Genomic DNA, 23,396 nt, shown 5'->3' with positions numbered 1-23,396 from the left:
TTCTGTCCTTCCCAGCGCTGAGGAATGCGTTGGAGGAGCCCCTCTCTGCTCTGCTGCTCACCCCAGCCCAGGGAGTAAAGCCAAGGGATCAGCAGCAGCTGCTGCAGTGGCACAATCCCTGATGGATCCATCCCCGGGGCAGAAATGGAGAAAAACACATAAATAATGGGAGTTTGGCAAAACCCGAGGTTACTGGGAAGTTGTGTTCATCCCATCCCTTCTTAGGACTGGTTTCAGAGCTTGTTTTTAAATTAATGTTATTAAATATGTGGATAATTTTAGCTGGAATGAAAATAAAACCACATAACGGCAGTGTTTTGAGGAAAATAGGCAATTTAGACCACCCCAATGACCTGTGTTTTTACAGCACAAACGGAGGTGCAGGTAAATGCACATTGTTAATGTAAAGCACATTGTATTTTGTGTAGCTTTCCCTGTGGAAAAATATTGTCCACGTTCTTCCCTCCCCAGCATTTGTTAAACTGGTTTAACCCACAATTTAAGTAACTTCTCAAAATTAATTTCTCTCAGTAGGAAGAAAGATGTTGCTGCAGAATACATTTTAGGGGCAAAATCTGTTAATTTCTAAAAAGATCAGACAAATACATTTATTAGTAACTTAAATACTATTTTAACTAATTTTTTTAATTGACTTCTTGTAATCCATGACCTGCTTTGGATTTATTTATATTTGGAAGATGCTAAGTCCCATTATGACTTTGAGTAAAACTCCATCAGCTGCACTGGAGCTGTGCCCGTTTTCACTAGGAGGAAAAATGCCTGAGTGAACTCAAATTCCTTGGGGAAAATCCCTGGAAAGGTGCTTTTCCAGCCTGCTGAAGGGCAGCAGCTGGATTCCATTACCAAGGAAAGCAGTGCCATATTTTACAGGGCAGACATCCATGGCCAGATTCTGCCTGGAGGTGATTTTCATCCACAGGCCAGGAAATCTGATGTTGGAGGAGAAATGCTGGCAGGGAATTTTTACCTTCGTATGCAGCTCTCATTCTGTGTTCCCACAGAGGAATATTCAGCAGGTCCTGGGACCCAGACCCTGTAGAAAGCTGGACTCTTTAGTTAAATTTCCCCAATTAATCCTGTAGTCAGGATGTTCCCCAGCCTGCCTCAGTTGTGTGAATTAAGCCCCTCTGGAAGGTGAGTTCATCAACCTGGAGGATAATTAGGATTTTTACACATTAACAATTTTTTCTGAGTTTTATTAAATAGTGAAATGGTGATATCTAGTGGTGGTTTCCTTTAGTACCTTCCAGGTCAGGATTTCCAGAGCTTTACAACCATTTTGCAATGAAATCTCAAAGTCTGTCTTTGGAGGCAGGATTATTTCCAATAAAAAGGATGTCCAGGTGTGCAGAACAACAACTTCCATCAATTAATGTTCTATTCCAGTTAAAATCAAGAAGGACTTAAAACTTGCAAGGCCAAACCCCTTCCCTTTGGGACTAAAAATTCTGACTGACAGAAAAATCTCAAACACTAAATATTTGTATTTTTCATTCATCTCTCTTTTAATCAGGAAAAAGCTGTTAAACAAATGAAACTAAATCTGAGTGGCTTATTTTTTCACCCGAAATGTAAAATATTAATCTACTTTTAGTGGGCTGAAATCTACTTTTTAGCAGAGTGTTCTTTCTTGCTCTCCACTAGTTTATACACGGCATGGCAAAACTGATTTTTTTCTCTCTGTTTTGTTCCTGTTTTAAATACAGATTTCAAAAATCCAGATATTTGATTAGGTAATTGCCCTAATTTTCTTTTTCTTTACCAGCACATCCTCACCACTTAATCTTTGCCTGATTTTCCTTTGAGTTCATTTATTTGTGATAATCCCATAAACCTGTTGGGAATATAAATCACTTGTGAGTGTCAGTGGTTGTTTGGTAAATGAGTGCCCAGGTGCTAATGAACCTTCCACTCCCACATCCACCATCCTGGCTCCCTCCTGGGGGGAAATAAAAGGGTTTAGTGTGGAGCTGTGAATCCCAGGAGGTTGAAGACTTTCCCTTTTCTATCCTGTTCCATGTAGGGGTTGTGGATATTCCCCTTCACTTGTGGGCTGTGCTCTTGGGAAGATGAAAAATCTGGAGGAATATTTGATGTACTGGAGCAGAGTGGGGGGAGAGTTGTGTGTGGAGCTGAATTATTGAAACTTTTTGGGCATTCTGCATGATCTGTGTCCATCAGGGCTTTGTTTTCCTCGGGATCTTTGTTTGGGGCTCTTTTTGGAGGAGAAAATTTGTTGCTGTTTTTACAGCCTTTTAAACTGCAGTGCCTTGGGGACAATGTGGCATCTCACCACTTTTCCTGGGGCTTTTCTTTTCTTTGCTGAGTGAGGAGCTGAGGAGCTTCCCCTGGAGAAGGAAAACTGCAGGACCCTGAGGAGCTGGGACTAAAACCAGCCCCAGCAGAAGAGCTGGGACTTGCAGGGGTTTTCTGTGTCCCACCACTGCTGCTCCTCCTTCAGGGTAAGCAGGAACAGCATCTTTCCTAAATGTGGCTCTGGCTGGGTAAAGCTGAAATATGGGCTCTGGGATCTGTGGAACTGGATGATTTTTGAGGTCCCTTCCAACCCAAATCAGTCTGTCATTCCATGATTTTTTAATCTTTTCTCTCTCTCCCCAAGCTGGTGCAGGAAGGGTTTTCCTGCCTCTCACTCCTGTGTTGGGGCTTTGCTTTCCTGGTCTCTGGTTTGCTATTTAGGGATCCTTGATCCTCCTAAAAAAGTTTCTCATTTTGTGCAATAATACAATTTCCTAATCTGCTGTGTTGCTGTTTTTTGCTCTCAGTCCCCATCTGTAGTGATTACACACTTCTGCTTTCCATTGCCAAATTTCTAAGACCCATGAACCATTTATTCCCTTTCTCTGTAGCTCGACTGTACAAAGGTATTTCAATAATTAATTACCAATCTGAGAGGTAACAAAAGTTAACAAAGATGAGTGAGAAAGCACCCGGACCTGCTGTCACTTTTTTTTTTAAGCTGTATTTGTTCTTAGTCTCAAATGAGTGAGATTTATGAACATAGTGGAATAAGGAACAGAACTGCAAACGAATTTCTTAAAAATCTTGCCTTGAAGTTTTAAACTACCAAATTTTGTTCCTCTTTCCTGGTAGTTGAATTATAAAAAACTCTTTCCTGGAATAGAAAGCAAAAACCTTCATGTTGCCCATGTTAAATTTATACAAATCAGAGTGTGAAATGCTGTGTGTGGATACTGGTGCTGGTGTTTGCACAGCTCCCTTTCCCTTTGCTGCCCAGCCCTGCTCCAGCTCAGCCACCAAGCAGCAAGGACAGGTCACTGATCACAGGCAAATGCCTTGGGGACAGTTTTATTGAATATTTTTATATAACAAAAATAGCCACCTGCTTATGTTTATTCCACTAAGAGAAACAAAAGGCTGCATCCAGCAGGTAAAAAACTTCAGGAAAAGCGTGGATTTCTCCTGACCATGTGTGGGACCAGGGCGTGGTGTCCTGGGGGCAGCCAATAAATGAGAACTGATCTCCACCCTGAGGTGAAATCCATGAATTAAATATCCCAGACCTCATTAGTAAGGAGGCAGAATGTGCTCACACCTCTGCTGAGGTATATTCTTTTAACTTGTTCCTTATCAATATTCCTTTACTGATATGTAATGTGACTTTATTTGAATGTAACTTTATTTGAATCCTCCTTAAACCCGGATTTTGGACTGGAATCACTGATTTTATATCGAACCTCAGCCTGCCTGGGCTGTGGGTGCCCATGAGGCTCCCCACTGTCTGCAGCCCCAAGTTACCTCTGTGTCCCCGTGGCTTGTGATGTGCTGACAGACCCCACGTGGTGCCTCGGGGTTTTCCAGGGTTTCCTATTCCTGCTGCCCCAATAGCTGTGGGTGGGATCCTTCCCAGAAGGGGAAGTGGGATGAGTGGTTTAGGGTAAGCTGGAAAAAAAAAAAAAGTTCTAAAAAGGGCCAAAAAACCAACCGAACAAAAAAAAGGTGGTAACACTAAAACATCTCCTGGGGGCTCCCAAATATCTGTCCCACAGGTCAGCGTAGAACACTGAAGGGTTTCCCTGGGGAAAGGCAAAGCTCCTTCAGGGATAATCCACCGTGGTGCTTGTGGGGCTGCCCACGGTCAGGAGGTGGGTGTTCCCTGGGGAAAAACATGCAGAAATGTCGTGGTTTTATTGCAAGAGCCTGAAGTTTGGTCACTGATATCACATTCCACAGTAACTCTGTTTTTCTCCCAGTCTCCCTCGGACCACCAGGAGCAAGGTGCCCATCAGCACAATTGTGGGGATCAAAATCCAGCCTGGAGACTGCAAAATGTAGGGAAGAGCATTACATTAGGGAAAAAATAAAAGCCTGTCCATAAGCATCGGATCAAATGGTGCTCACATGAAAAAGTGGATCAATAATATCAATAGCCATTACCAGAGGAGCAGCAGGAATTCTGTTATCATAGAACTTTGGAAAAACGTTTTGTCTTTGGCGTTTGGCTTATTTGTAGGTAATATATAATGAACCTGGTAGTCTTAGAGGTCTTTTCCAGCCTTAATGATTTTATAAGGCAGCTTTCTTTGAAAAATGGAGCGTATTTTAAAATTATCCTCCCTGTTGACCTTCCTCAAATTCTGTCCCAGCTCTGTTGGGTTTTTTCCTGGTTCCATTATTAAATAAATATAGATTCTACACACAAAACCAGTTTCCAGGAAGCTGTTGAACTCCCCACTGCAAGGCTTTTTCCCCCTCCAAAATGCAAACATTTTGATTTTGGCTTAAGGAAAGTGTAGGTGAGCATTAACTTTTTGCTTTTTTTTTGGTGAGAATATCAAAAGACAAAATGGATCATTTGGGGATGGAGGGGAATGGGAGCTTGGCAGAACTCCTTTTCCATGCTGCCAAATGGAACAAGTCCTCAAACCCTTCACTTTAACACCCAATATTTCAACAGAAAGAGGAAAATGTGATGGCTTGGGATGTGAGCCCAGGCTCAGAGCTGCTTCCATTGCTCTTCCTTTGGCTAAATAGTTCCTTAATTACTTCTTAATTGCTGTCAAGAGCACTGTTCTGCCTTCTTCAGAGTAATGAGTGATTTCTTGTTAGACATGAGGAAGAAATTCCTCCCTGTGAGGGTGGTTTTCCAGTGAAGCTGTGGCTGCTCTGGAAGCGTCCAAGGGATGGAGCTTGGAGCACCCTGGGGTCGTGGGGGGTGTCCCAAGGATGGGGGATTGGGATGAGATGAGCTTTAGGGTCCCTTCCAACCCAAAGCATTGTCTGATTCTGTGAAATCCAAGTGGACCCTGGTAAAGCAGAGAGAAGTCACTCCTCGAGGGTGTCCCTGCATCCCTCCTGCCTCCCAAACTGTATCCTTGTGCTTTACAAAGGGATGAGGAGCAGGGACTCGTGTGGTGCTGAGGCCCAGGATCCGTGTCCTGGGTCCCCACAGCTCAGAAGTGGGTCACCAGCCTGTCACTGGCACTCCGTTTTGGTGTCACTGAGGCAGCTGAAGGGAGCAAAGAGGCCATCGATCTGTCTGGCAACAGCCCCGGGCCCTGGATTTTAATTACCAGTGTTCTTTGGGCTAAATTTGTGCCTCCTGAAGCATCATCAGCCTAAATGAAGCTTCACAATGGAGGATTTTGACCCAATAATTTTTTTTTCTCCACAGTTTTATTAAAATCTGTTAAACACTGTTGCAACTACCTTTATTTTTCCATTTTTCAACTATTCAGTTTTTGATGCTGTTTTCAAGAGAGTTGAAGAGAACTTTTCCTGTTAATCTTTTTTATAGGAAGCTTTAAGCAATTGTAGAGCCTCATTTGTCTCACAGAGGTACCTGCCATTCCTGCAGCTCTGTATTTAGCCCAACAAACCGGGCGATTTGCTTGTTTCACCAAATGAAAACTGATTTCCAGTAATGTTTGTGTTGTGTTCTTCATGTGGGCACTGCAGAAATCCAGGGAAGCCCCCTGTGTGACAGAGCTGTTTTGGGATGAGTTTTTTTATGGGACCTGTTCTGTCAAGTCTGTCTGTTCTAACAGCAGTGAAGATTATTTTTTTTTTTCCCTCCAAGAGTGGTTTGTGAGGGACTGGGAGCCAAAACACACGAAGAGCTGGGATTAAATGTGAGTTGTACCATTGGGAATTTCCTCAATGAAGCATCCACAGGAGGAGCCCCTGTTTGGCCATGTAGCACCACTCTCCATGGGCTCTCCCAGCTGGAAGCTGATGGACCAGGGAGGGAACCAGCCTGAGGTGGAACATTTGCTCCTCCCTTCGCAGCCGCCCCCACGAGCTCTGGTGCCTTCCCACCTCTCACCCACCACAGCGGGAGCAGCCGCGGCTCCCGGGGCCATGGGGAGCCAGGGGTGCAGAGCTGCAGCTGTCCTGGCTGGCTCCGGGCTGTCCTGGCTGCTCCGAGCCCCCCGGGTGGGAGCCCTGCAGGAGGACGCGGCGCTGGAGAACATCAGCTGGGCCGCCGAGGACGCCCAGGGCAACCGCTCCTCGGAGCACGCCTTCTTCTCCCTGGATTACCAGCACGTCCAGGTGCCCTTTGAAATCACGCTCTGGATCATGCTGGCGTCCTTGGCCAAAATAGGTGAGGCCTGCTGCGAGAGGATGAGGAAGGACGGGGAATCTCTGTGGAGTGGTGTGGCCTTTGCTTCACCTCCGCTCTGGTTTGGAGCTGGAGGTGCCAAACCCTCGGAATTCACACACTGTGTGCCAGAGACACTGCACAGGTGGAAAATAAGTCGCATTTTAGGTTGGGAGTGGTGGTTTTCCATCTAGAAATTCACTGTTGCTGTTAGGAGGAAAAATAGCGGGTTTCCAGGAGGAGGAATTTGATTTAACTGCAGGACACACTAAGGTGTGTCTTCACCTTGATTTCCTTGCAGGTGGTCCACTGACGTCTTCGTCTTAAAATGAAGTATCTTTATTCTTCTAAAAGTGCCCTGTGTCTGGCCAAAGAATAATTCCATCCATGTCCAGGCTGTTACACAGCCTAAAATAAAATCTCTGTGCATTGATTGTCTGTGCAAGGTCATCTAAACTAGATTAAATTATGCAAAATATATGATCTTTTTATATTTTCCTCTGACAAACTGTGCACAGGAAAGGGAAAATTATATATAAATGTTTTTCTCCAGGAATCATCTTCAATTCTGTTATATTACTGCTATAAAAGTTATTTTACACCATTTATTCTTTTCCTCAGAATGGAGAAGTCTCTAAGATTGGGTTTGATCAGAATTTTTCAGATGGAAAGGGTCTTTTTGTCTCACTAATTTCATGCTACATAATGAGACCCTAATTCTAGTCACATGCATGAAGACATAATAATGATCAGAGATTTTTAAAATTTATTGTTCTTATTTTAATTAGGTTTGTTTCAATGACTTTTTCTTTTAATAACTCACCTTGTACTTGTGGTGGTTTTTCTAATGTTGGGCATTGCACAAGACAGGCTTGATTGGATGCTTTTTAGCTGTTTAGCTTTAAATGCTAATGATTAAATACTATTAAAAGTGGACCTGTTTATAATTAATGGGAAGGGTTTTTGTGATTTTTTTTTTAATGTACAGAATCTGTGTTGTGTTTAAAATTAGAAATTGCTATTTCTGTTAGTGCTGAAGATGGGCTGCTTGCTAGATTACATAATTAGTAATTCCAAATACTGTTTTATTTATGCAGATTATTACTTTTTGTTTATTACCTCAGTATATCTTTCTAACCTTATGCTATGATGAAACAAGGTCTGAACAGACAGTAATTTGAGAAAGTTTGGTATTTTCAGTAACTTTTAGATTTTCTAGCCAATTTCTGAGCAACTTCACCCTCACTATGTGCATTTATTTGTGCTACACCGAGGTGTAACCTGCTGACAGTGGGAGTGTGGGCACCTTCTGAGGGTTTGGGCTGGTGAGGTAACCCCAGTTTCATCGTTCCGTGCCCTGCAGGGTTCCACCTCTACAACAAGCTGCCTTCCGTCGTTCCCGAAAGCTGTTTGTTGATATTTGTGGGACTCATCATGGGGGGAATCATCTACGGATTCAATGATAGGTCACCACCAGTGATGGACAGCGACATCTTTTTCCTCTACCTCCTGCCCCCCATCGTGCTGGACGCCGGCTACTTCATGCCCAGCCGCCCCTTTTTCGAGAACATCGGCACCATCCTGCTCTACGCCGTGGTGGGCACCATCTGGAACGTGTTTGGGATCGGCTTTTCCCTCTATGGGATCTGCCAGGTGAAAGCCTTCCGGCTGCAGGACGTGTCCCTGCTGCACAACCTCCTGTTCGGCAGCCTCATCGCCGCCGTGGACCCCGTGGCCGTGCTGGCCGTCTTCGAGGAGATCCACGTCAACGAGAAGCTGCACATCCTGGTTTTTGGGGAATCGCTCCTCAACGATGCCGTGACCGTGGTAAGGACCAGCCTGAGCTGGGGTGTTTAACCTGCAGAGGATGGTGCTGAGTGAGGGGATGGAAGATCTGCAGAAAAGGAGGCTCAGGGAAGATTTTATTTCCCTCTGCAGCTCCTTGAGATGAGTTTGTAGTCAGGTGGGGGTTGATCTTTTCTCCCATGGAACAAGTGGCAGGATGAGAGGAAATGGTCTCAAGTGTCACCAGGAGAGGCTTAGACTGCTATCAGGGAAAATTTCTCCATGGAAAAGGCAGTCAAGCATTGGCACAGGCTGTCCAGGGAAGTGGTGGAGTCACCACACTTGCACGTGTTTAAAAACCATGTGGATATGGCACTTGGGGATATGGTTTGGGGGTGAACATGGCAGTGCTGGGTTATTGGTTGGACTTCATGATTTTGGAGGGCTTTTCCAACCTCAATGATTCTGTGATTTGTTGAGGGAAAAGTCATCAACAACTCCTTCTAGCAGAGGACTCCTGGTCCAGTTCTCTGGCCCGAGGTCCTGGGCGGCATTCAGGTGAACTTAGAAGTTTTCAGGTTTCTCTTTGACTCCGTGTCTGGGGACAGAAATGTCTGTGAGGGCCACAGCAGTCTCCTGGTGGGAGCCAGACCTCCTGGGCAGGAGGTGCCTGGCAGAAATCCCAGCAGTGTATTTGCTGCCGTGACCACATCTGGTGAACATTCAGTTAACAGCTGTTTCCCTCTTTCCTTCCCCCCACAAGGTGCTCTACAAGCTCTTCCGCTCTTTCTGTGAGATGCCGACCATCAAAAGCGTGGATGTTTTTGCCGGAGTTGGAAAATTCTTCGTGGTTGGGCTGGGAGGAGTTTTAGTGGGGCTGAGTTTTGGGTTCACTGCTGCCTTCACCACGCGCTTCACCAAGGACATCCGTGTCATCGAGCCCCTCTTTGTGTTCCTGTACAGCTACCTGTCCTACCTCACTGCAGAGATGTTCCACCTCTCCGGGATCGTGGCGTAAGTCAGGCTCCTCTCTCCAGGAAAACTTCCTGCCTATATTCACTGAAGAATACCCAAAAACGTTTTAAAATTTGGAAATCTGTGTATGACGAGGAGCAGAGCCCTCTCCAAGTGTCACTCTGTTTCCCAAACTGCACAATGATGGCTGCTGGTGGATTTATGTAGGTTATTGAGGAATGTTTGTTTGAGCTCCATGGTTTTTATTTGGAAAGGCTGGATGTTCCAACAGTGTCTGGTAGGTTTGGCAGTCAGAAGAAGTTCCTTAGCTTATTTCGTTATTTTCCACATGGCCCAGTCAAAACCAACATGGGAAGAGTTACAGGGAGAATTTAGTCAGTTCCTTGGAAAGGTTTGATCTTGGTTTGCAGCACTTCTGTTCTCACATCCCCTTCCCCATCTGCATGTCCTGCCTGGCAGCCCTTGGTGTGACAGAGTAGTGAGTGATGGGACAGGAACTGAAGCTTCAAACATTCCTGCTTTTTGGGAACAGAGGATTCAAATAGAAACCTCTGCTTTGGAGATTCTGCCTTGGCTCCAGAAGCTCAGGCACAGCTCATGTCTGGCCTCAGGTGTCACCCAACACCTCTGTCTCCAGTAACATTGGGAATCTGCTGGCCAATTTCAGCCAAAGCTGTCAGAGATCATTCAGTTAATGTAATTTTCTTTTAACTGGATAGATCTTTCAATAAAATCCATAATTTTGGGCTGGATCCTTCAGATTTAAGGGACTAATTAAGCTTTGTACTTACCTCGTCGGGCTGTCAGAGCAGATGCTGACGCAAAAATAGCCAGAAAGACCCCAGTGTTCACCAAAATCTCACCTTGGAAAGCAGAGAGAGAGGAAAACCAGAGGGATCCAGCCCTCCTGTATTCTGTGGGCTGGTATCTGTTGAGTGTGGTTCTCCTACCCAAACTGAGTCAGCTGGTGCTGAGGGTCACAACCATTTAATATCCCCCCAAAGACACCAAAATGCACCGACCCTGCATCAGTGGCTGCAGTGTAAACAACTGTGCAGCTGATGAGAATGAAGATAAAAAGAAAATAAAAAAAATGAGGTGGGCTCCCAGCTCAGCACAGAAGTATCTGGGAGATCTATTTTAAAACTAATGATGTTGCTTTGGATATAAACCATCCCTGTGTCTTGCAGATTTTATTTCCTCAGCTGGTTAATAGGAGCAATATTTGAGTGTTACTGAAAACAATTCCAGCTCTGGGAATAGGTAGGAAAAGTCTATTTATAGGAGTGCAAGACAGAACAGTGAAATAAATATGCTGCATAATCATCATCGAGCAGAAAACATTCAATCCTAATGGTGTCTCCTTCTATCAATCACAATCTGCTGTACCCATTATGGAACCCATTTGCTGTTCTTTTGAATAATGCATTTTTTTCTGAAGCAAAACAATGGCAAAGGCAGCTGATTCCTGCACTGTGCCCTTCTAATTGCCAAATTATAAATGCCTGTCTTATAGATCTGGAGTTCAAACAATTCATTCTGCTGTGGCCAGGGAATACTGTATTATAAGAAGCAGCTTTTGGCAGTTTGTTCCTTTGAAAAATAATTTGATTGCCAAAAAAATCAATTCTAAATACTCCAGAAAAATATAAAAAAAATCTGAATACAGCTCAGTCTGTGAAACTGTTCTGCAAATGGGTTTTAGTTTGATTTTTTCCTTTCTTATTCTCTTTTTCCCTGCCCCTTGCCTTGGTGGCAATGTCCATCTTTAGCCACGACAAGACAAGTTTATTCTCTTTCTGTGACCATGTTGTGATCCCATGTCCATTCTCCAATAAGCATTCCCCCAAACCACAGCTCTGGAAGTCACTTGCCCATAAGTACTTGGATTTCTTAGTTTTTAACTGTAACTATATTCCCCACTATTTATTGATGCAGACACAGAAACAGAAGGATTTATTTTTTTTTTTTTTCAGCCTGTGGTTCAGTCCCTGTTGCTCTTTCTGGCAAAGCAGGTCAGACCTAAAAAGGATGACTCAAACCAGACCTGTATTAGAATATTTTTTATGTACTGGTACATTTTCTTAGGCCATGAAAGATGTGAACTCAAGCATTTGGTAAAAAGGGACTTCAGTCTTGGTCTCCTGCTCCTGCTGATAACAGAGGATCCCATTCCTCAGCAAAAGCATCGTGACTTTCCCAATTTTGGCCTTTCCTATCCTCTGCTTTTGCCACAAATCCTCTCCCTAAAGCCCAGCTTTAAATTCAAACAGACGCAAATATTTGTGTCTTCAAAATAATGCGAAATGTTAATGAAATTCTGGGGTTAAACAGGGTATTTTCAGTGCAAAGCAGTACTTGCCTGGCAGTTCTGTGAGCATCTCTTAGTTGATAGTCCTGGGTGAGCCACCACCTCTCTCCACACCTTTGTTTGGGTCACTTACCTGTCCTGGTCACACCCAGAGCCAGGGACAAGCCAAGGATCTGCTTCTCTGTTGGCTTTTCTGTGATCCACCATTGTGATGTTTCCTGTGGAATCCGTTCTCAGTGCAATGAAAATATGGATGGCTTTACCAAACAGCACTACAAGTCAGATCTTGGAAATTTAAAGCCTCTTTTCTATTCCTGCTGCAATATTTAGAGCAAAAATGTTTTGGTCCAGATTAAAATATAAAAAATGGAGCTTCAGCACTTTGAGCGCTCAATTGTTTTGACCCTAGGGTTGCTGGCCTGAAAATGTATTGATTTTTGTCCTCCTAGGATTGCTGGCCTGAAAATATATTGATTTGAAAAGCTGATGAATTAGGCTAATGCCATGTTCCCTGGAACTTGAAGAACCAATTATCCATGAAAAATTGCCAGGCAATTGCAAGGTCAGAGTTTGGCAAAGTTAAAGAACTGGAAACAGTGTGTGAAGATGGGAGGAGTTGGGTGTAAGCTGGAGGTGTTGCTTTGTGCTCTGATAAAATGCAGCAGGTGATGAATTGTTCATCTGTTAAAATCCAGATTTGCACGGTTTGGGCAACCTATGAAATATTTTATCGTCCTAGTGGTCCTGATACTCTTGGACTGATGCAGGAAGTGACTCAGCCCCCAGTGAAATGTCTGCAAACAGCCAAGACTTGATGAAACCCCCTTTTTTCATAACTGATGTGTTGATTTTCAGTGTTAAAGTAGAAAAACATATTTTTCTTTTCATTTTTCAAACATATTTATTTTCTGTTGTTTATTTTTCACTTCCTCAGCATCATTTCCTGTGCCATGGGCATGAAGCGTTATGTGGAGGCCAACATCTCCCTCAAGTCCCACACCACAGTCAAGTACTTCATGAAGATGTGGAGCAGTGTGAGCGACACCCTCATCTTCATCTTCCTCGGAGTTTCCACCATTGGAGAAAACCACGAGTGGAACTGGCCCTACATTTGCTTCACAGTTATTTTCTGTCTCGTTTGGAGAGCGCTTGGTAGGGGAAATTGTAGATCTTGGTTTTTCACGTGTGTTACTGTTTATGGGAGTAAAAAATGAGATTCCATTAGATGAGAGGATGCTCTGCCCTCCATCATCCTTTCCTGCTCGCTCTGCAGTGTGATCATTCCTGATGGGAATGCTAGGACTGGACTGGGACATCCCAGCCAATGCTTCCTGCTCCTCCATCTCACTCAATTCCAAATTTTGCATTCTGCTGCAGTTCCCTGCTCTGTGCACTCACTGGTGCTGGATAGAAGCTCTCATGAGATCTGTTTTATCAATGTCCCTTTTTTGCCATGATCTTCCTTTACCCTCCTTCATTGCCATGATCTCCTCTTCCATTTCAGTGTTTTTTAGTCCCTTGGTATTCTCCCAGCAGGAGGGAATTTGTAGGCACATACCTTGGGGCGAGAGATCCATGAAAATCCTCTGAATTTAAGGGATTTAATTCATAACAAGCTGGTGTACTGCAGCATCCTTCACTGGGGAACTGGAGGAACATTCCAGTAGCTGTCCTGGGTAGACGAGATTTGGGACCTAAACTGTGAGGATGCTCCTGCTCCTACTCAAGAATTTCAGGTCAGGGTTGAGAGTGGCAGAGCTGGAGAATTGCTGAGGTTGGCAGGGGCCTGTGGAGGTCATCTGCTCCAACCCCTGCCTGAGCAGGGGCAGGCAGGCAAGGCTGTGTCCAGATGGCTTTTGGTTCTCTCCATGGATGGAGAGTCTGCAGCATCCCTGGAAAACTCATCAGGGTGTGTGACCAACCTCACAGCAATAAAGAGACCAAGGCTTGGTGATGATGAGGAGCAAGGCAGGAAAACACTCTCCTGATAACTCATCTCTGCAGTTTCTTTAGCCACAATTACAATGCAAACCCAAGTGCTGGTTCCAGGATTCCCTGGGATCCCATTTTCATGCATTGAAAATTACCAGAGAAAATAGATGTGCTTTGTTTCCATTCTCCTCCGTTGCATCTTGTGCTGATTCCGTGCTGGGAGAGGCTGGGCCTCCATTCCTCTTGCAGTGTTTGGCACCTAATGAGTGCAGAGTGCCTCAGTTATGGGTATTTTTATATCCTAACAACATTTGGGAAAATAACAGCACACATTTTTGGAAAAAAATTCAAGAGCTTAAAAACGTTCAGCAGGATTTATGTTTACAAACCAGAAGTCAAGCAGTGAACTCGAATTTGACAGACACTTCAAGAAATTGTTTAAATAGGTTAGGCCATGATTAGCAAGGCCGAGCAGAATGAGGTTTATTAGCTGTTAGGACATGCCAAAGTTTGCTTTAATAACTCTGCACCAGACTTGGAAATGTGCTCATTAGTCAGTTTTTTGTACATTCGAGTGTTTTATTTCCATTAAGTGGTTTCTCTTAAATTATTTGCTCAGATGAAAGGAGTTCTCAGTGAGTTTGATTTTTTTTTTTTTAGTTCAAAAATTCTTCATTGCAAGATATAAGAACATAGCAATGCTACAAAAGTACCCCAAAAATCCTCCCTAAGCACAGCTCTTCTGAGAGCAGCTTAAATCATGCAGCACGTTATCAGGCAAGGGCTCAGGCTGCAGCCCCCCTTTTCCAGTCAAAATCTCCCTGGAATTAAACAAGAACACACAAACCAGGGCTGGAGATTGTCTGAGTGGTCCTGCCCAGGGTGTTCCTGTCCTGCAGCACCTTCCTGGGAAGCTGTCAGGGAGCTGGGAGGGTGAGAACTGGGAAGGGGCTGCACCAAGCCAGGGAAACTCCTGCCTTGGAGAATGTGCTTCAGATTAGACCTTGGCCTGCTCTGAGCCATCCAGCAGCTCTGGATTAATTAGTAACTGGATATAGGGGAGATTTCTTCGTGGAAAGGGATGCCAAACATTGGAATGGGCACTGGTGGAGACAACAGCCCTGGAAGTGTTCAAAAATGTGAGGGTGTGGCACCTGGGGACATGGGTTAGTGATGTCCTCCAGCAGTGCTGGAGAAATGGTTGGACCTGGTGCTCTTGGAGGACTTTTCCAATCTTAATGCCAGGATTCTGGAGGTGCTTGAGGCTCTGATCCAGAAAAGGGAGGTGCCCCCACATTTCCTTGCAGGAACTGGGGATTTCTGGGTGGGCAGTGCTGGGATTGGTGTGTAAACTGTACCCCAGTCCTTCCTAGAACACTCTCAGTGCTTTAAATGTTTGAGAAATGATTCTGCTGAAACCTGGGGGATTCCTTTGGTATGAGGAAGATGATCTAAAAAGGAAAGTAGAGCCCTTGCATGGCAGCACTGGGGCTCTGCTGATAGCCAAGCCCTGGGGAGATTTCCTCCTGCTCTTTCCCCAGGTATCTGCAGGAGAAAATACATTCTGCTCCGAATGATTAATTGTATGTCATCTCTTGGAGCAAACTGGCCTTGAATTAGTTTAGGGAATGCTAATAATAATTTATGAGGAAGGATTAAATTAAGACAAAGGCCAGGATATCAGCTCAAGTAAATTTTGTTCCTTTAAATCATCAGCACTGCCTGAGCTGTACAGTAGGGGTGGATGTGATCTGAAGGAGGCTTTGTTTTATTTATTTTTTAAGTTACAAAGAACCTTGACACCCAAGTGCTTCCTGTCTGCCGGTCCGGGCACCAGTTCTGCAGAGCTTTAGAGATGGGGAAGGTGCCACAAGGTTCAGTTAACTGAGTTCCCTATTCCCAAACATCCCCAGCTTTTTGTTTTCTTCACACTCCTCCAATGTACAGTAAAAGTTCAGCTATTTTTAGCGGGAGGTGTGTGGGAAGATGTTTGATATGTACATAATAAATGCACTGTTTTTGTTTCTTTTACAAACACCCCCTAGAAAAGCAACAGTGCTGTGGCTGCAGCTAATTCCTAACCAAAGTCAGTGACAGGCGGTGCCATCAGTTCTCAAATGGCTGTTAATCTTTGGGAAATGGGATGTTTATCACCTCCATTGGGATTAAAATCACGGCCTGCTGATTTAAGGCCTGGCTTTTGTACCTTTCTGCATCTGTTTGTGCATTTGTAAATGGCTGTAAATCACAGCAATTGCTGTGTCACCTCACGTGGCCTTCAATTTGTATCGTATAAATCTGAGGGAAAGAAATAACATTAACACAGGTGGAATATAGCTACTTATCCAAGCTACTGCTTGGAAACTTTGGCAAATAGGAGGGCAATTCGTGGTTAAATTGTTGCTGTTGATTTGCCTCAAAAGCATTTGTAACCTCAACGATTCAGTCATTTGTTATCACCAATTAGAATAAATCAATTAATATTTCAGGACTGTAGCCAGTCAATATTTGTAATCTCTCAAATTAGAAATATGTTGGGGATTAAGTTTTATCTGCACAAAGTAAATTTCAACCTGTTGGATCAGACTGGAAGAAAAATTCTCCAGGGACATGTTAGGAATATACCCCCTTGTGTCCTGGCTAGTTCCTTGTAGTTGGTATTTACCAATTCCACGATGTTTTACTGGAAAATGTAAGATCATGAGTTTTCTCTAATTGTTCTGTTCGACTGATGTGCCTCAACCTACCTTCCTGCTTTTCAGGGGTTCTTGTGCTGACTTTCTTTGTGAACAGATTTCACGTGAACACCATCACCAGTAAGGACCAGTTCATCATTGCCTACGGGGGGCTCCGAGGGGCCATTTGCTTCTCTTTGGTTTTCCTGCTGCCTGACTTCCACAGGAAGAAGCTCTTCATTGCAGCAACAACTGTTGTCATCCTCTTCACCGTGTTCGTGCAGGTAACTCCAGTCCTGGGCACAGGTTCAGGACTGGGTCCCCTCCAGGAGCCTGGTGGGGAAGGTTCCTCTCCCTCACGCTGGGGCTGGAAGTTCTGGTGCTCCAGCAGTGAGTTTTGAGGAATTGTGGTGCTCCAGGGCTCGGGAGGAGCAGCAGCTCTCAGCATTGCTGTGACATCTAGTGGTAAAACCATTCATGCAGCTTTCTGTGGGATCGGGGTCTTGGATGTCTCCCTGCTCTTCTCTGACCCTCAAGTCTCTGAGGGCTTCTCTGAAGTTCAGCTCTTAGTTCATCTGGCAAACACAGCCACATTTGAAGGAAGCTGTGGTGGAGAAATTTGGGTTGTCTGGTGCTGGAGTGAGCAAGGCTGATGTCCACCTGCTGTTTATCCCAAAAAGTTAAGAGGGGTTCTCCACAGGACTGAAGTGAGTGGGATGTGGATGTTTAGGAAAGATCTCATGTAAAGAAACTCCCTACAAGCTCCTGGTCACGGACATGAGGTCCATGTGGAGCTGGTGCCCAGGAGCAGAGGAGTTTCTGAACCTTTGGGAGATGGTGGCAGCTGCTGAGTGGCCCCGTGGCTGAGCATCACCCTCAGACAAATTCCTTCTGCTTTTCCTGACTGAACCCCTCCGGTGGGTGTCGAGCACTGGGACAATGTGGAGGGTTGGGGTTGATTTGCTTCCCCAAATGTGGAGGGTTGGGGTTGATTTGGCTTCCCCACATCCACCCAAATCCTCATCCTGAGCTGGAGAAGTGGTGGAGGATGGATCAGAATGTGTGGTGCCAATGGGATCAGAGCTGGGATCTGCAGGGCAGAGGGACTGGGCACAGCCTCAGCCTGAGAGGAGAGAGAAGGGGCCAGGCTGCCTGGGGGACGTGCTTAGGTGGAGCTTGACAAGTTTTAAGATGCAAATGTGGGTGAGAAATTGAAAAGCCCCGGTCCCCAGGCACGTCCCTCACGCAGAGCAGCTCTTGAGCCTCACACAAAGGTTGTTCTAAGGCAGCAGCTCCAGGCTTTGGGAAATCCTTCCCGGGCTGGGAAAAGGGCTTTTGTGTAACCTCAAAGCTCAGCTGGTGATGTCATCCCTGTGCAAAAGGGTGAGAGTTAAGCAGGGTCCCTGTGTCACCCCTGACCTTGTCTGCAGAGGGGCAGTGCTGGGCTCCAGGGACCTGCAGTGCCAGGGCCACCTCGACAACAGGGGGAGGAAAAAACAGGAAAATTACTTAAAACCTGAGGCAGAAAGGTATTGCTGCAGCTCAGCACAGAAAAAGGTGGGTAAATGTAACAGAACCTTCAAAAACCTGGGCTGGCAAATCAAGTTTGTGGTGCTGCTGTCAGACACATTGATGGATGCATTATTGGGGAGGAAATATTTTTAGCATCCCAGCATCTTTCATGGTCCCTCTGTGTGGAAAAGGTAAGAGAAATATTGGCTATGAAACGACTTCTGTGCATAGCAGACATTTCTTATTCTTTTTTTTTTAATGCAAAATGTTTTCTCTATATTCACAGTGATCTCTATATAGACTTGTTGGGGAGTGTCTGTGTTAAAATAGGACAGAAACCAAGGCAGAGGTGATTTGGGCCTTCCTAGGCTGGTTTGGGCCATCTTGTCAGAGCTCAAACCCTCCACATCCTATGATTCCCTTGGAAATCCTGCCCCTGCTGGCTGGAAACCCTGTGAGCAGTTGGGCTTGGCTGCCCATGGCTCTATCAGAGCATTCCACAGGTCAGGAAACTTCTCTCTTTTGGCCTTCCTAAGCCAGTTGCATAAGGCTCATCCCACAACAAGCCTGGTTAATCATTTTGGGCAGGTTGACTGAGCCATTGTCAATTCCTCAGTGCTTCCAGGCAGGCTGGCTTTGTGCCACGTAGACCAGGAAGTTCTCCAGGGAGCTCTCTGGGCTTGTCTGGAATGTCACAAACCCCCCTCATTGTTCTGTCTCTTGGTGTGGTTTTAAAATCAAATACTGTTGGAAGTTCACTCTCTCAACTTACTGGCCCCTGACCTCTGCCATGAAATCCTGAGCAAATGTAATAATTGTGAAGGGGGGAGGTTGTTTGGTGCCTGCGCTGTCCCACTGGATTTCTGGAGGTGGAAAACGTTGTGTGAGCTGTGATGGAGCTGTCAGACACTCCCTGGGATGAGTTATCCCTGGTGGGTGGAGGAGCAGCACTGGGGACCTGCAGGTGTGCTGGGAAATGATGTGTGGCCTGGAATGACACATGGGATTCCCATAACAGTCCCAAATGCTGCTTTAAAAAGGAAACAACTGCAGCTGATTATCTAGGAAGGCAAGGGGCCAAATTGCACAGTCTCTGCCTAATTTTTGTATTATCTGTTATTCTGGAATTTGTGAGTTCTGTGTTATTGACTCTGAATAGCGACACATTTTTTATTGCTATTAGCTATTAAAATGACACATTAATTGTTTCTGCAATTAAAAATGTGTTCAACTCTTCTCTGTGCCAGCACTTGTGACATTCAGAAGTCATAAACATCAACTACTCCATCATTTTTGCTGTAAACATGTCCTAGAAAAGTCATTTCATAAGGAAGCTGGACTAAGAAACACACCACAGCAGCATTTTAGTTCTCTCACGAGTCTTAAAGGATATTAAAACTTTTCCTTGACCCTTCCCACCAGGTGGATGCTTTGATTAGGAAACTTAGCCACTGGCTGGCCATCAGAGATGGCTGGAGTAATGGTGTGTGACACACAGTGCTTAAGGAGTGAGCAGACAATTGCTGGCGGAGGCTCCGTGCTGAGAAATCCCAAGGATTATCCTCATTTCAGGCATCTGAACTTGGATCGTTTCAAGCCCCTTTCCATCTGGGAGGCCACGAGCAGCAGCAAACCACAGGCTTGACCTTGGAATTATTGGTTGGCTTTTTGTGGCCTCGGAGGAGGCGAGTGGAAGTTTCTTCCCTCCACACTGAAGCCTCTCTGTGAGTTCCCATTGCCAGGTTTCTACCAGGAGCAAACAGAGTGTTTGGGGTACACCTGGGAGAACAATTTCTAGTCCTGTTGAAGCTTTGCAGGTTTTATCCTGCCAGGAAAGCAGGGCAGGTGAGGGAGGCTGCTGGAACACCAGAACAGGGTCGCTGTGCCTCAGCCCCGTGCTGGTGGCTTTTGTTCCAGGGGAGGAAGATTGGGTGTGAGGAAAGGCTGATTTCTGTGTCGGTGGTTACTCTGCAGGGAATGACCATCCGTCCCCTCGTGGACCTGTTGGCTGTCAAGAGGAAAAGGGAGAGTGCTCCCACCGTGGGAGAGCAGATCCACATCCGGGTAAGTGGAGCCTCCATCAGCAGGTGCCCAGAGCGTTCTGAGATCTCCAGGGACCCTGCTGACCTGCAGCTTTACCCAAATCTTCTGCAGGTCGGCCCCTTTCCATGCTGGAAGTCCTGTTCAGGTTCCTAACCATGGGGATTTTTTTGCATTGGAAGAGCAGCCACCAGTCAGGCTGATGTAACATAAAGTAATGCACAAACATGAGAGAAAAAGATGATTTCTTGCCCAAAACTTTAAGCTCTGACCTAACTCCAATTTGTCTGCTCTCTGGAATGAGAGAAGGAAAGAAAACGAGGCTTGGTTGCTTTCAGGATTAGGAATTTCCATGTATTCTCCTGTCCCATCACCACCATTGGTTCAGATATTTTTGCAAAATAAAAAAAGAAAAGGATAACGTTGGTGCCATATTGGAGGAAACCTCTCAAGTGCATCATCCCTGAAATTACTGAAGGCCAGGTTGGATGGGAATTGGAGCCACCTGGGGTAGTGGAAGGTGTCCCTGCCCATGGCAGGGGCTGGAATGAGAGGAGATGTAAGGTCCCATCCAACCCAGACCATTCCGTGATTCTACATCCATAACTCAAAGGTGGGATTTCATTCCCCTTGTTCTCACCACCCAGATGTTGGTATTTCTAATCATAGAGGACTTCAGGGAGAGGCTCAGCTCCATGAAATCAGCTGCTCTCCCACTCAGCTGAGCCTGTGCATTTGCATCTGGATCCGATGGAAAATTAATATATTTCTGAATCTAATTGTTCAATCCCAGCCACGTTTCTGTGGGTATGGCTCCTTCAGGAATATTATTGTCATTGTTTCTTTAGCAATAAAGCCATTGGGGCTGAGGACATTTGTAAAACCTGTTTGGCATCCTCACAAAGGCTTTGTCTGAGGTTAACACAACAGCTCAGGAGCCTTTTCCAGTTGTGAACAGAGAAGACTTTGTTCTTTTGTTAGGATGTGAATGGTAAATCATCTCAGAAATGTGTTTATTAGGAGGTGTGAGCTGAAAATAGCCATGCACCAATTAAGTTGAGAAGGTAAAAATGCAGATAGTTGGAAATCAGGGATGCAGAAGCCAGAAGCAGCTTTCTTCCTCAAATTTATTTTGCCATCTGGATAATTGGGATATTCTTGCTCGTAGGAGTGATGATCAGAGTGTGTGAGTGTAATTCCAGAGAATCAGAGTAGTTTGGGTTGGAAGGGACCTTAAAACTCATCTCATCACCTTGCCTTATCCCAAGTTGCTCCAAGCCCTGTCCAACCTGGCCTGGGACACTCCCAGGGATGGGACACTTCAGTGCTTCCCTCCACTGTGTTTGTGGAGCTCACAGCTGCCAGCAGCCATGTGAGGGCACTAAACCCACACCAGGCTGCAGGGCTGAGCCAGCTGCTCTGAAACTTTTCCGTCTCTGACCCCCCAAAAAGATAGTTTTTAAAAAAAATTTAGATCTGTGGAAAGTTCCAGGGTCATTGGTACCTAAGTGTGGAGGGCAACAGAGCAGAGATGCCATTAGGAGGGAAGGCAGTTTGGGAAATTACAGGGATTTAACTTTGAGGTGGAAAACCCAACCAGGCTGGGATTCTTTATATAATTTTAAACAATAATAATCTATTTATATAAAGTATAATATGATGATTTTATATAGTGGGAAGTGTCTGGGGGAAGGCAGTATTTATTATTCAAGATTGACATTTATGTGTTACCTACATTTATATCACGAAAATACTGATTTCCTGAGACAAATTGTCCTCAAAAACCCCAAAATGAGCCTTTCCTGCTGGTCAAGGCCCAGAACATGAGAGCCATCAGCCCTCCTGTACTTGTCACAGAGAGCAGATTCATGGCCCTCAGCCTTTATCCTCTGCTTGCCCACACCTAAAAGCAAACCAGCACCAACGGATGAGTGTTTGGAGAATGATCCCAGTGCCTTCTCTCCTCGTTTCCAGCTCCATATCCCGAGCTGGAAGCATCCCCTGCTGTGTGTGTGTGGCTTTTGCTGTTGGCTGGGTTCATCAGGCATGCAACCGGCGTAGAGCAAAATCCTCTCTCCTCTTTAGTTCTTGGATCACTTGCTGGCTGGCATTGAAGATATATCTGGACACTGGGGACAGTATTACTGGAAAGACAAGTAAGGATTTGCCAAAATAACGGTGTACACGTGTAGGAAAAAAAAGGAGGTTGGTTTTTATTCCCAGAGTTTCTGCTGTGGGCAGCTGGGCCTTGTTCATCCTCGTGGCACGAGGGAGGGGACAGAGGGACAGCTTTTCCTTGTCCAAGGGGACACCAGGTTTTCAGGGCACTTCCCTGCTTGCAGGCACCTCTTTTGCATCACCCTACAAAGATCCTTTCTCCTCTCCTGTTGTGTTTGTCCCTACTTGCCCAAAGAAATCTGCTGGAAGTGCCGTGGCCATGACATGCAGCCTGTCCCAGGCTGTGCACAGTTAACATTAAAGAGCTGAGTTTGCAGCACTGCTTGTTGTGGAATGAAATTATAGACAATCTCTACAGTTTTCTGTAGCAAAGTGTTCAATTTTCATTAAATTCTGGGAGTTTGTACATTTTAAAATTTAAAAAAATGTGTCAGGATTTACAAAAAAGAATACAAATACCATAAATATACTAAAAATACTGTGTACCAGGTTTAATTCCTTGGTGGTCCAGACACAGATGCAGCTGGTAGAGATTTTATAGGAATGCCCGTGCTTGGAAGTGCCACTAGAGGGTATGGGAGACACTGCTGCTGAGGAGCATCCTGGCTCCTTGTGAGCAGATCTGAGAGATTGATGATCTCAGAGGTCTTTTCCAACCTAAATTATTCAACGATTTGGGCAGAAAAGAAGAGGAAATGGCTTAAGAGGGAATCTGGAAGTGTTGAAATGTAGATGTAGCACTTCTAGAAGAGTTCATGATATATCTGGCACTTTTGGGGAGTTTTTATTGTAATTAGTGAAGTTTTAATATTTTGACTCATGCACTGTTAATGCAGACATAATTAGGGACTGACCTCTTGGACCATCGATTTCTGAGGAGGAGTTAATGGGATATAATGGAATTTAATGGGATTTGGGGCACCCATGGGCTGTGACCCTGCTGCCTTGCTCAGGTCTGTTGGTGCTGGGGAGTCAGGGGAGAGGCTAAACCCATCTCGTTTCGCTCTCCGACAGACTGGAATATTTCAACAGCAAATACCTGCAGAAGATCCTGCTGAGGGAGTACGACCAGCCCAAGTCCAGCATCGTGCTGCTCTACGAGAAGCTGGAGCGCAAGCACGCCATGGAGCTGGCCCAGGCTGGGCAGCTGGGCCACGGCCTCGCCCCCCCCTCCTTCCTGTGAGCAAACACCACCCAAACTGGCACCTGGGGGCTAAAAGTGGTGGGGTGGATGAGCACCCCCGGCACTGATGGTGGCACGTGGAGGGCCGCCTGTGTCCCCACGAGTTACAGGGAAGTGGTGCTCTGAGGAAGAGGCTCCTGCCCAATTTTGGATGGGTTGGCACTGTTGAATGTTCTGAATGGCCACTTCAGACCTCACAGATGG

At 45.4% G+C, this 23,396-nt stretch overlaps 1 protein-coding gene and 1 long non-coding RNA gene across 3 annotated transcripts; both read left to right on the top strand.

The window, feature by feature from the left end:
* The first annotated feature begins 1,781 nt into the window (after positions 1-1,781).
* Positions 1,782-4,792, top strand: LOC135304270 (uncharacterized). 2 transcript variants are annotated; one of them, XR_010365709.1, is made up of 3 exons: positions 1,782-2,483; positions 3,431-3,605; positions 4,254-4,792. It is a non-coding gene; the product is annotated as an uncharacterized LOC135304270 (long non-coding RNA). The 2 variants fall into 2 exon arrangements; XR_010365710.1 differs by having other exon boundaries at positions 3,428-3,605.
* Positions 4,793-6,490: 1,698 nt separating this feature from the next.
* LOC135304175 (sodium/hydrogen exchanger 2-like) lies at positions 6,491-23,192 on the top strand. Its single transcript, XM_064426380.1, has 8 exons — positions 6,491-6,604; positions 7,965-8,428; positions 9,150-9,400; positions 12,607-12,824; positions 16,367-16,563; positions 19,766-19,855; positions 21,917-21,987; positions 23,024-23,192. The coding sequence occupies exons 1-8, from the start codon at positions 6,580-6,582 to the stop codon at positions 23,190-23,192; spliced, it is 1,485 nt and encodes a 494-aa protein (XP_064282450.1). The 5' UTR covers positions 6,491-6,579.
* The last annotated feature ends 204 nt before the right edge of the window (positions 23,193-23,396 follow it).

The sequence above is a fragment of the Passer domesticus genome, chromosome 7 (assembly GCF_036417665.1).
Source record: "Passer domesticus isolate bPasDom1 chromosome 7, bPasDom1.hap1, whole genome shotgun sequence".
Taxonomy (NCBI): domain Eukaryota; kingdom Metazoa; phylum Chordata; class Aves; order Passeriformes; family Passeridae; genus Passer; species Passer domesticus.
Note: the sequence above shows the minus strand (reverse complement) of the source record. Positions and strands in the feature narration are given on the sequence as shown.

Excerpts from the sequence above, each read along its gene's own strand:
- LOC135304175 (XM_064426380.1), top strand. The coding sequence starts at position 6,580 with ATGCTGGCGTCCTTGGCCAAAATAG. Across the intron at positions 6,605-7,964 it reads GGCGTCCTTGGCCAAAATAG|GGTTCCACCTCTACAACAAG; the intron begins GTGAGGCCTGCT and ends CGTGCCCTGCAG. Across the intron at positions 12,825-16,366 it reads TCTCGTTTGGAGAGCGCTTG|GGGTTCTTGTGCTGACTTTC; the intron begins GTAGGGGAAATT and ends CCTGCTTTTCAG.